This window comes from Cynoglossus semilaevis, chromosome 13 (assembly GCF_000523025.1).
Source record: "Cynoglossus semilaevis isolate Cse_v1.0 chromosome 13, Cse_v1.0, whole genome shotgun sequence".
Taxonomy (NCBI): domain Eukaryota; kingdom Metazoa; phylum Chordata; class Actinopteri; order Pleuronectiformes; family Cynoglossidae; genus Cynoglossus; species Cynoglossus semilaevis.
Genome location: NC_024319.1, coordinates 13,397,737 through 13,408,682, shown reverse-complemented (window position 1 = coordinate 13,408,682; position 10,946 = coordinate 13,397,737). Strand labels below are relative to the sequence as shown.

Below are 10,946 nucleotides of genomic sequence, written 5' to 3'. Positions count from 1 at the left end.
CTGTTGCCGCTGCTTCGATTGGTTCACTGGCGCAAATTCATTATGGGCTGTAGTACTGTTGGTCGTTTCAGACTCATAGTAAACCCTTTTTTTCTTTATACAATGTGGAATTTAATATAACATCAGTAATAAAGTGGTGTTTCTTGAAGGTGAACATCTACTTTTATGTTGTACCTGATGCAGCACATGCTCACAGCAGGGCTGCTTTTTATGTCTAAGAGTTTTCTCAGCTCTCTTTAGTTCTTTTTTTATATAATGGATAAGTGAGAACAGGGGGATTAGTGTATGTAGCTGTGTATGTATGTGCACTGTTGTGTGGTGTGTATTTGAAGACATGTGTGGACCATGTGTGAAGTGCAATGTATTAGTAAGACAGGATGCTGAGAGAATGCAGCTATCACTTTTTAAACACACGCACACACACGCACACACACACACACACTTAGAATACGACAGTACAGCGACCATTTTGACAGGTCATCTCTTTTGCCACACGCCATAGACTTAACACGACGTCTTAACATTTTTACATCATTTTTACATTAAAGCCCTTGCTGTAGCATTTAGCAGCTATAGCTAAGTATAAGTAAATGGTTTTATGCCAATTATTACATTTAATTGTTTACCAGGTATAACTTGAGCTTCCCAGTGTATAAACACACTTTCTTTTGTTTCTGAAAAAAGGCTAAATCATAGTCAAACTTAAGGTTTAAGCAAAAATTACTACTCAAGCCCATTCAATAACAATACTATATATATATATAATATTAAATATGTATATAATAAAAATCTGGAAGTATTTGTGTTTTACATGTATTTTAGCATATTTCATGTTGTCTTTAAATACAATTGATGGTTACATTGTTTAATTGAATCGTGATGGTATAATGTCTCAATATATAAAAATAAGAAATAAAAAAGAGTATAAGAAACCAGAAAACAGTTCACACACCTGTTATTTCTTTTATTTAAGAAGGTTTTTTGATTGGGTGATGACTGCACTCACTGATGAGCTGCACCGATGCAATAACAGAGAACTGACTGTAGGAGTGGTTCGCTGGAAACAATGGAAAACAGCACGTGATAGATAGCTCAGTCAAAAGGATAACGGTAAATCACAGACAAAAACGTCTCATTTTTAAAAAGTGCATTCACAAACATGACAAATACTCTCAACTCATGATGTCTATTTTTCATGTGATACAAAATATGCATACCTGTTTTTAGATTTGTCTGTATTTCTATACATAGATATTTCTTCAAAAGGACCACTTTATTATTTTTGTTCTTTTCTTTTTACAAAGATTAAAAGCAGGGTTGTGTTCATAGCAGCTTCAGATATCTCTAACCTCTTCACCGTGTTAGGAGAGAATACACAGCCTTGACAGGTACCCAAATAAAACCTAAATTTTTTTTTTTCTCTGTTGTTCAGCTCGGACAGCGTTTCATCGCTTTATTGAAAGAGATATTCACCAGTGAAGCCTGCAGTTTAGAAAAGAAATGGATCAATAAAATGCTTGGGTCATTAAATATATTCTTGTATACCCGCTTTTTTTGTCAATATCATAAATACTAAAGACACAGGACAATATTATAAGACAATGCTGGGAGACTAAATGTAAAGATTGAAATAGTTCAAACATCATTTTTTTCAAGTTTTCTAGTTCAATAAAAACAAAAAAATAAAATAAAATTGAGCGAGCACAGAAACGCTATTTTTCAGTCCTCAGTATATCCGTGGGCATTCATGTACAAGTTTCCCAGGCAAAGGCAAGACTGTCTTTACACAAACTCATTTTTTGTTCTGTTTTAGTCCTGTCCATGTAAGATGCTTGTCTGCCGTCAACTAGGCAGAATCCTGGTCATAAAATCAGTCAAACATACTAAGGAAAACCAATAGGTACCATGCAAATCTTGCAAGACGACATATTCTCAAACAAGAGACAACGTATTCTTCATATAGTGAAATATCAAATGAGGACGGTGTCAGTGAAAGGCAAAGACCTCTAATCAGTACTAAATACTATATTTCCAAAAACCAGAGAAAATAATTAATCTATACATAATATAACACACGAGGTCAGACTGGATCTGCAGTTTCTGTCTTTGTCATCCGGCTTCTAGTCTATGCCTTCAATAGTTTTTAATTGATCCCAATTTCTTTGTTCTCCTCTATAAATCTGGAGAAAGGGCGGTTGGGCCCAACCTCCAGAGCAGCCTTCTCCATACCCGTCATGGGAGGGCTGCTACCCGCGTGAACACGGTCCATTCCTCCCGGCATGGCTCCCAACGAAGTGATTCCTGCACCGCCAAGGCTGACGGGCAGCTGCGTGATGCCTCCGTTTTGAATCACAGAGATCTCATTGTTTTTCATGGCCAGCCCATTGGTGATGGCAGCGGCGTACTGGTTCCAAAAGCCAGGGTCAACATTCATGGCCCGGGCCGCCAGATCCTTTTGGAACATCTCACTGAACTTCATGGCATCCCCACCCAGCAGGGCCATGGGATTCTCCACAGACAGGCGACGACCCCTTCGGGCCGGAGCGTTGTTCCACATATGTGTTCCCATGTGCACCTAAAATTAGCAAGTATACAAAAGAAAACATTAGCAGAATGTCTTTTGAAGTCATAAATAGTACATAGTACAACCGTTGTGAAGGAATATTTTCATGCAACGTGGAAGGGAAAACCTCTCAAACAGTAATCCAAATATTTTTGGATTCTTAAATTGTAATAACATTCATACAGGCTTTAGTTGCCACCAAATCTGTTTTATTGACATTTAACAAATATGTTAAAATATGTTATTATTATTTTTACTCTTGGGATGTATTTACTTAAAATTGCCACTGGTGTTGTATTTAACTGCCTCATACCTTCAGGTTTCCCTTTGTGGTGAAGGCCCTTCCACAAATGGAGCAGGCAAAAGGTTTTTCCCCAGTGTGTGTGCGCTCGTGTATCAAAAGAGCGCTGGCTGAGGAGAAGTTCTTCCCACACGAGTGGCAGTTGTGCTGCTTAGGGGTGCGTCGTGGAGGTGGTGGAGCCAGCATGGGGTTAATGCTGGGGCTCATGGTGGTCTGTGGGGTGGCAGCTGGAACCTGGATGCTTACAGGAAGGTGAGAGTTGTCACTTAGAGACATTGCTTTGCTGTGTCCATTCATTTCCATTTTGATCATGTTTGAAGCAGTGCTGGCCAAATTTGGAGTGCCAAGCCCTAAAGACAAACAAACAAATTTAAAAATGCAGGTAAATATGGTGAACATGTTTCAAAATGGCAAAAAAATGTGATTGATCAGACTTTAAAAATCAACATAATTTTTGTATTTTGAATTTAAATACACAATGTAGGTAATGTCTATGGAATCGACCAAATTAGTCTACTTTCATTCTTCAATTAATGTTAACGGCTTTTCATCATTTTTTTCCACACACCTCGATCTCTATTCAGCAGCAGCATGTTGAAGTGGCCCTCCTCCTTGATGAAGTGCCTGCCATGTTGAGTGGCAGTCAGATCAAGGGCCCCTGTGCCTTCAGGAGCAGAGAGAGGAGATGGGGTCTCTGATTTTTCTGACTTCACTATTGCCAAGCCGGTTGTATTGTTCTCCAGGCCCTCCTCTGCTGTCATGGCACTGGTGCTGTTGTTGTTGAGTGTAGCTGGGGATTTGGACTGCTGGCTCTCGGAGTGGCTGTGAGCTGGGGACAAATGCTGCATAGAGCCAGAGGACTCAGACAAAGCGGGGCTTCCCAAGCTTTGACCTTCAGCGTCTCCCACTGCAGACAGCGAATCGGTCGTAAAGCATTCATTTTCTATGCCGAAGCTGCTGCCATTTTGCGTGGGCTTTTGCCCAAACGAACGGGTCATATTGACAGTGGAGTCGATCATCTTCATCTGGTTCTCCATTGCAGCTATGCTAGAGATGATCGAAGTTGGTGGGGAGCTGCCAGGTGAATAGGGTTTCAATGGGTCGACTTCTCCCTCTTTTAGGTCAGGTTCGTCATCAATAGCTTGCTCCATTTCATCAAGCAGATCATCGTCATAATTACTCATCGCATCAAGGCTCTTTTCATCAAAGGACAGATCAGTTTCCATCTCCTGAAGGGTATCTGGGACTGGGGTGTTTGGGATTTGCCCTCCCATGTGCATACGGATGTGCTGCTGCAACACAACAGCATTGGTGAACTTTTTCTGACAAATAGGGCAGGAGTGTTGAACCCGAAGTGGGGGTTTGGACCTATGGACACCGAAGTGGGTTTTTAAATTTCCCTTTGTTGTGAATGCCCGCCCACAAATCTTGCATTTGAATGGTCTTTCACCAGTATGTGTACGATAGTGCATCTTTAAAGCACTCTGGCAACTCAAAACACGATGACAGATGACGCACTGGTTAGGGTCAGTCATTTTCTTGTCAATATTTTCAACAAGCTGCTGCAACTTTGATGTTTCTGAGGTTTGCATAGAGTCCAAGAGGCCACCAAAAGGAAACTTGGCCTTGAACTGGTCTGAAAGCATGGGAAGGACAGGATGAGAGATGGAGTTAGAAATAGAGTTTGGACTAGCAATTCCTTCAGTTAGCCGACTGCTGCTGGAAGAAGTGGTGGAAGTGGAAGTTGTAGAAAAAACAACTTGGGTAACTGTAGATGTGGTAGTGGTACTTTCTCCTGGCCTGGTTGAGCAGCTTGGTGGTAGGAGAACACCTTCAGGTTTCAAGAGAGGAGGAGCATCAACTCCTATGCAGGGTTTTGGGGAAGGTGAAGTTGTGGTCCTGCTGGAGTCAGTGATGATGTTGGGAGATAACGATGCACACTCACTTGAAGGTGGAGATGGCCTTTGAGGAGATCTATTAAGTGGAGTAAGGTTTGGAGATTCCCCAAAACCCCCCATCATACTTGGCAGTGTGGGAGGCAGTTGGAGCCCAACTGAAGTGGGAGCAGTAGGGAGGACAGGTTTGCTGTCTAGCCACGTAGTCACAGGTTTTTCTGGGGGTAAAGACATGCCGTACGGGATGCCTGAGCTGGTCGGTACATTGTCCAGGTACTCGGGCACAGGATAGGGGTTCATTTGAATGTGTGGGTATTTTTCTTTGTGCCTCTGGAAGTGAACTTTCAGATTCCCCTTGGTTGAGAAACGGTTTCCACATATGTTACACTTGAACGGCCTCTCCCCAGTATGGGATCGCAGATGGATTTGTAGTGCACTGTCACTGCCAAACACTTTGGCGCAGAAACGACACTTATGCTTAAAGAAGGGGTCTTCAGAGCTAGGCTTTGTGTCAAACACAGACACATTTGGGGGCTTTCCTTTACGGTGCTTCATCAGAGCAGAGAGGGGGTCGAGTGCATTAGCTGTGGCTGCTATGCTGGCCAGAGGGTTGGGGAAGATAACACTGTTGGATGAACTGTGAGGTATCAATGGTAGATTAGAGGCAGAGCTCAGGAGGCTATTGTGGCTAAGTGAGGGAGGGGTGGTGGAGTTCCTGGGAAGAGTGGAGCTGCTGCTAATGCCACCACCTCCGGTTACACTGCTGCTAGTGGTAATGTTGTTGTTTGGGACCGACGAGGAGCATGAGGGAATTAGAGATGACAAACCAGTAACACTGGGATGGGAAAACACTGAGTTATTTGAGGATGTGTTAGAGACCGAAGAGCTCGACTGCTGGCTGCTACTTTGTGATGCTTGAGAGAGAGGGCCCTCTATTGTGGTGGTCAAAGGTGAGGAGCCTTGACCGTTAATAGTCGCTGGCAACCTAACAGGCAGCTGATGGACAGGAGGAGTGATGAAGTTGTGTAGCTGCAGTTGACTGGCGACAGGGGGGGCACAGGAGGATATAGGCCCTTGGTTTCCAGAAGCATTGCTGTGATGGTGATTAAGAGCCGGCTGTGGAGCAGACTGTCTGTTCATCAGAGCCACCTGACTGCGTATTTGCTCTATCAGTTGCAGCTGGTGTATCTGCTGCTGCTGCAGGGCCATCAGCTGGTCCAGGATCATTGGAATGGCCATGGTGGAGACACCACTACCTGCTGCTGCCCTTATGCTCTGTGAAAATTGGGCCACTGCAACTCGTGTGCCATGCAGCGTCTCCAGGGTTACATTGGTGCTAGGCATGGCATAGTTTCTAATAGCGGAGGGAATGACATCATTGAGCTGAGGTAGGGAACTGTCTGGCTCAGGGGATGTCAAGTCTCTCTCTTCAGTATCCATAGTTTTTTCGGGAGAAAGCTCGAGCTCCATCTGCTCATCCTCCTTTTCTAGGACACTGACCCCATTCAAGGTTGTGTCTGTGTCGGGGATGTCGTCCCCCTCAGCAGCAGGACTGTGGTTCCCCTCCCTGGGGTCCTCACTATCATCCTGCTCACTGGGGCAGCTTGGTACAGGGGAAGGCTCGGTAGGGTACTCTTGAGAGGAGTTAGGTGTGTCCTCATTGTCATTCACTATAAGAACCAAAGGATTTTTGGTGCAGCTCTTTAAATGTTCACAAAAGTCTGACCACTTGAAGAATTCAGCACAACACTTCTCACAAATATGGGTCTCTTCACTGCCGCTGCGGCTCTCGTTCCCGCTGTCGGCATCCTCCAACACATCACCTTGAGCTATAGGGAGGGTAGAGGTTCAGGAGAGTGGGGGGAGGCAGGGGGAAAGGAGGGAGAAAAAAAGGAGAATTAATGAATAAATAATCAATAAAGAATCCACACATATTTTGCAGCTCCTAGCAGCAAAGATTTAACCTTTGATTTTTTTCCTTCTCTTTTAACATAACCAAAATCAATATTCTTTTTATTTTTTTACTCTGAACAAATTACCCTAGTTCACCAATTCTCAAGACCAAGGTTTGTGCATTTGCACCCTCTCGATAGAGCCAGCTAATAATTTTCTTTGTGCAATCCATCAAATTATGAGCGTCTATCAATTGTGGATACTGGCGCTTAATGAAATTCCATAGAACCCATTGATTTCCAATATTTCATACAATTCACAGCTGCCTCATCTGTTGGGTACAAATCAGGACTTTGATGGCCCCATTAGGATTCCCCTCTGCTATCAAGACCAGTCATTTCCACCTGAATTTCAAATGCCTGGGCCTTTTCATTTAGCATTTCTAAGGTAATACGTTAGCCAGAAATCAAACCCAGGCACTTGGACATGTGATGCACCATGAATAGAAATGTTCTAAACAGTTACATTGGGCATGCTTTATTCGTGTGGAGCCATTAATCTAGTACAACACAGAATTAGAATTCTGCCTAATTTATAAGTTTTTGTATAAAAAGTAATGTTTTTTTCAAGCACATAATATTCACCCTCAGTAAGGACATTCTGTGTGTTCTGTCTGTTTTCTGTCTCTCCTTTCCCCCGTTTCTCCCATGCTGCATGAAGAAAAGAAGAAAAAAAAAAGGCCGAACAAATTACATGCTAGTGCTATGGCAGCAGAGTCTCTGATTAGTTACACATGTTTAATCACAGTTGTAGGAAGCCACTTCCTTTTCCACATGTAACCATCAAAAGTCAAACAAGCAGACACAGGCCCCGAACATGGACTTAATTCACACCTGATCAAAACCATGTAAAAATGGCCGCCCTTGTCTGTTTATTTTTTGTGTTGGAGCACTCTGTGGGTTTATACTGTTCATTATGAGTAGGAAGTGTAAATCACCAGCATCCTGTCGATGCAGCGTACTTTATTTCACAGTACTGTGTGGAGCTCACCCTTAAGTCACACAGGAGAGTATACGCAGTAATACAAGAATTTGTCCAATTCTCAAACTGTCCTTTATGCTCTTTATAATGTATGGAATTTGGTTTGAAAGAAAAAGTAATTACTCAAGGTATATATCTAATTATCAGCTGTCAAAACGATGTATAAAAGTGTACGTTTTAATTCTATATTGTATTTCTCTCTCTCTCACACACACACACACACACACACACATACGACACATGCTAAAAATGATTTTATCCTAAAATATTTCATTGCACATACTAGACTAGTCCAGTTTTAACAAAACCAAATTAAAGTGTCTTAAAATCGCCCACACATTACACATCACACGTCCTCATAAAAGGCCACACTGTGGCCGGTGACTAATGCTCAGACTCATACAGTGGCTTTTGCTGATTTCAAAAGTTGAAATGCAGAGAACCAGGGTGAAACAGACATGAAGCATTTGAGCCAATTACAGTGAGTCATTAGTAAAAAGAAATTCAGCCCCCCCAACACCGCACCCCTCCCTTCAAAGGTCTCATGAGCTATCAGTGTCTGGTGTTTGTAACTTAATTATTATCAACAAAGAGGCCCTGGGCAGCCTTCATGTTCTCCACCTCGCTGGGGGCAGGGCTGACAGATCAAGACATTTCATTACTTAATCATGTGCACAGGCAAAAAGGAGGAAAGCAGAGGAAAAATGAAAAAAAAATGGAAATATTTATGATTTTTAATTTTAGATTTGTTGGCTAAATGTTGCCATTTCTTTTATTTAAAAGAAACAAAAAGATAGGTTAGCATTCATTAGTTATATTAATATAAGTATAACTGCTATTACTTAAAATAAAATAAAAAAAACATAAATGAGCAAAAGACAAAGGTGAAAAGTAAGTGAAAACAGCAGTGACACGTGACAGCAGGCTAGAAATCTCTTTAGCCCGGCAGCGGACAACAAGACTCATTTCCATAATTGAGGGTCGAAAGGTTAACACAAATGAGTAGGCATTGTGTTGAACTGATTAGTTATTAGAATGGTATTACTGTCAATCTCTTTTATTCATTCATGCAATTACAAGTGGCTGCCTTTGTCCGCCTTTGACCGGACAAACACACACACACACACACACACACACACACACAACATATCAACACATTTTTTTCTTTTTAATAAGATTGTGGTCTACACCAGTATAAACAGGTAGACACAAAATAATCTGTTATTTCTGTCACTACAGAAGTAAAATAAAATAAGTTAAAAATAATATGTAATATTTTTATGTAAATATAATTATATAAATTCACTAAATAGTTAATGACTTAAAAATTATTTCATATCATTGGATCTTGACATTTGTTGTTGTTGTTTTATTGTTTTTTTACTTTAAAATATTATTTAACATAAACATAAAATAAAGGCTCATTCTACATGTTTTATATGTTTTTTTTATATTAAAACAAAGATATAAATAAATTCAAGCATCACTAGTTAGTGTTAATGTAAATGTATTATACTATTGTGTGTGCGCACCGTGTGTGTATTGATTTTCCTTTAACATACAGAAAAGAGAAAGGAAAGCTTAAAAAAAACCCCATCAACCTATTTTTGCATTCTTTTTAAGAGTAATTTACTTGGACGCAAATATCACGCTGAACGCAGTCAATAGGGGGATTGTACACATCCAATCTGTGTGTCCACTATCTGCCTCAGCAATCTCTGGCATGCTAACTGAAACCGCTAATCTGACATATTATATCAGATGAGGTATTCATGCTTTCCAACTGATTCTGTGAAAGAATCCACAGAGCTGGGCATTGAGCAGAGGCATCGGGCAATTACAGATTTTCCCATCCTCGACAGTATTCAGGTTCAACATTAATGAGCAGACCCACAGACAATAGCTCGGCCACGTAGTTTAATCGTGTGAGGAATAAATTGTTTACATATATATATAATTTCTTTATTTTTTTTAAATTCTAATTTTGAAACCATTTTCTGAATCAGTGTGTGGAGTTAGACTGCTGGGACTCCATCCTTTTGAAAACTGCCCCACCTTTTGAATTGATTCTCCTCCGGCATGTGAGGATGTCTGTGGAGTGTTCCAGAGCGACAAGTTGGAAGAGAAGTGCAATAAAACAAGCCTGGCAGGTCACAGTAGTCCGTATTAAATTCTGGGCCAATCACTTTATTTTCTGTTGCATTAATATTTGACCATATATCATTTTTCATATCCAAAAAAAATAAACAATTATTAAACACATTTTCTAGCACAACCCCTTTTTTAAATCTCTTACGTTGAACACAATTTTATTTTTAAAAAATCACATAATTTTAAATTGTGATATTATTATACATTTGCTTTTGTTTGTGACCGTTAACTCAATATCACAATTAATGGCTCTAAGCTTCTTGAGAGCTGCAGATGCTTGTGCGTCCTCTGCCCTGCACTATATCTGAGTGTATGTGCGTGTATGTGTCATCCGCCTGTTCAGCCCCGGCTGCAGAATGGTACAGTCATATCTGCGCCAACAGAGAGGCCTTTGTCACTGCCTGCAGATGCGGAGCAGCCAAAACATTAACGATTTGTTTGTGTAAGCATTTGCAATACAGTATTCAATGACGACACTCTGTCCAGAGGACAGTGCCACTGGTGAAGACAGCTCTCTCGCTCTGTGGACTTAGCAGACGAGCTCAAGATGAGGCCTTTGTGGACACTCGTTTAAAACATAAGTAAAAGGATTGATTCCACCATTTACACCAGCTACCCACCTTCATATTGTTTGTCCTCTTTTGTCTAAAAATCATCTGTCGTAAGAAAACCCCCCACTTAAAAAAAAACAGCCTCATCTCCTCTCTTGGTGGCTCTGCAGCTTCCTCCTAAATCCCTCAAAGGTCTGCTGTTTTGTCTGAACTGGAATCGTCTCCTGTCTGAGCCTTCCTCTCCATCAGGATCTTACTTGTTCATGTGTGTGTGTTTTTTCCAAGACTGAGTAGTAATTAAGACACAGTCATATTTGAGTGTCTACTTGAAGACATCTTTGGCACAACTCTGTGGGTGGTCCGCAGGGCCCTGCACCCATTGGTGAGAGGGGATTTAACAAAAGCCAAACAAAGCCTGACTGCGGGGTGAGCAGACAACAAGCATGTTGTCACTGTCAGCCTGGATTTTCTCAACTTATTGTATATTTTCTGCATCTCGTGAATAAGACAGCTGACACAAAATGTGCTTTTCCTCTTTTGAAAGCTGAAAA

General features: G+C 41.3%; 1 protein-coding gene across 2 annotated transcripts in view; it reads right to left on the bottom strand.

The window, feature by feature from the left end:
• Positions 1 to 951: 951 nt before the first annotated feature.
• Positions 952 to 10,946, bottom strand: part of sall3a (spalt-like transcription factor 3a) — a 14,926-nt gene continuing 4,931 nt past the window's right edge. The window contains exons 2-5 of one of the 2 annotated variants that reach the window (XM_008323743.3): positions 7,297 to 7,362; positions 3,433 to 6,588; positions 2,877 to 3,214; positions 952 to 2,575 (exon numbers count right to left, since the gene is read on the bottom strand). In XM_008323743.3, coding sequence (XP_008321965.1) covers positions 2,144 to 2,575; positions 2,877 to 3,214; positions 3,433 to 6,588; positions 7,297 to 7,362 — 3,992 coding nt within the window. In that variant the 3' untranslated portion in view covers positions 952 to 2,143. The remainder of the gene's footprint in view (positions 2,576 to 2,876; positions 3,215 to 3,432; positions 6,589 to 7,296; positions 7,363 to 10,946) is intronic. The other variant, XM_008323744.3, reaches the window with a different exon arrangement.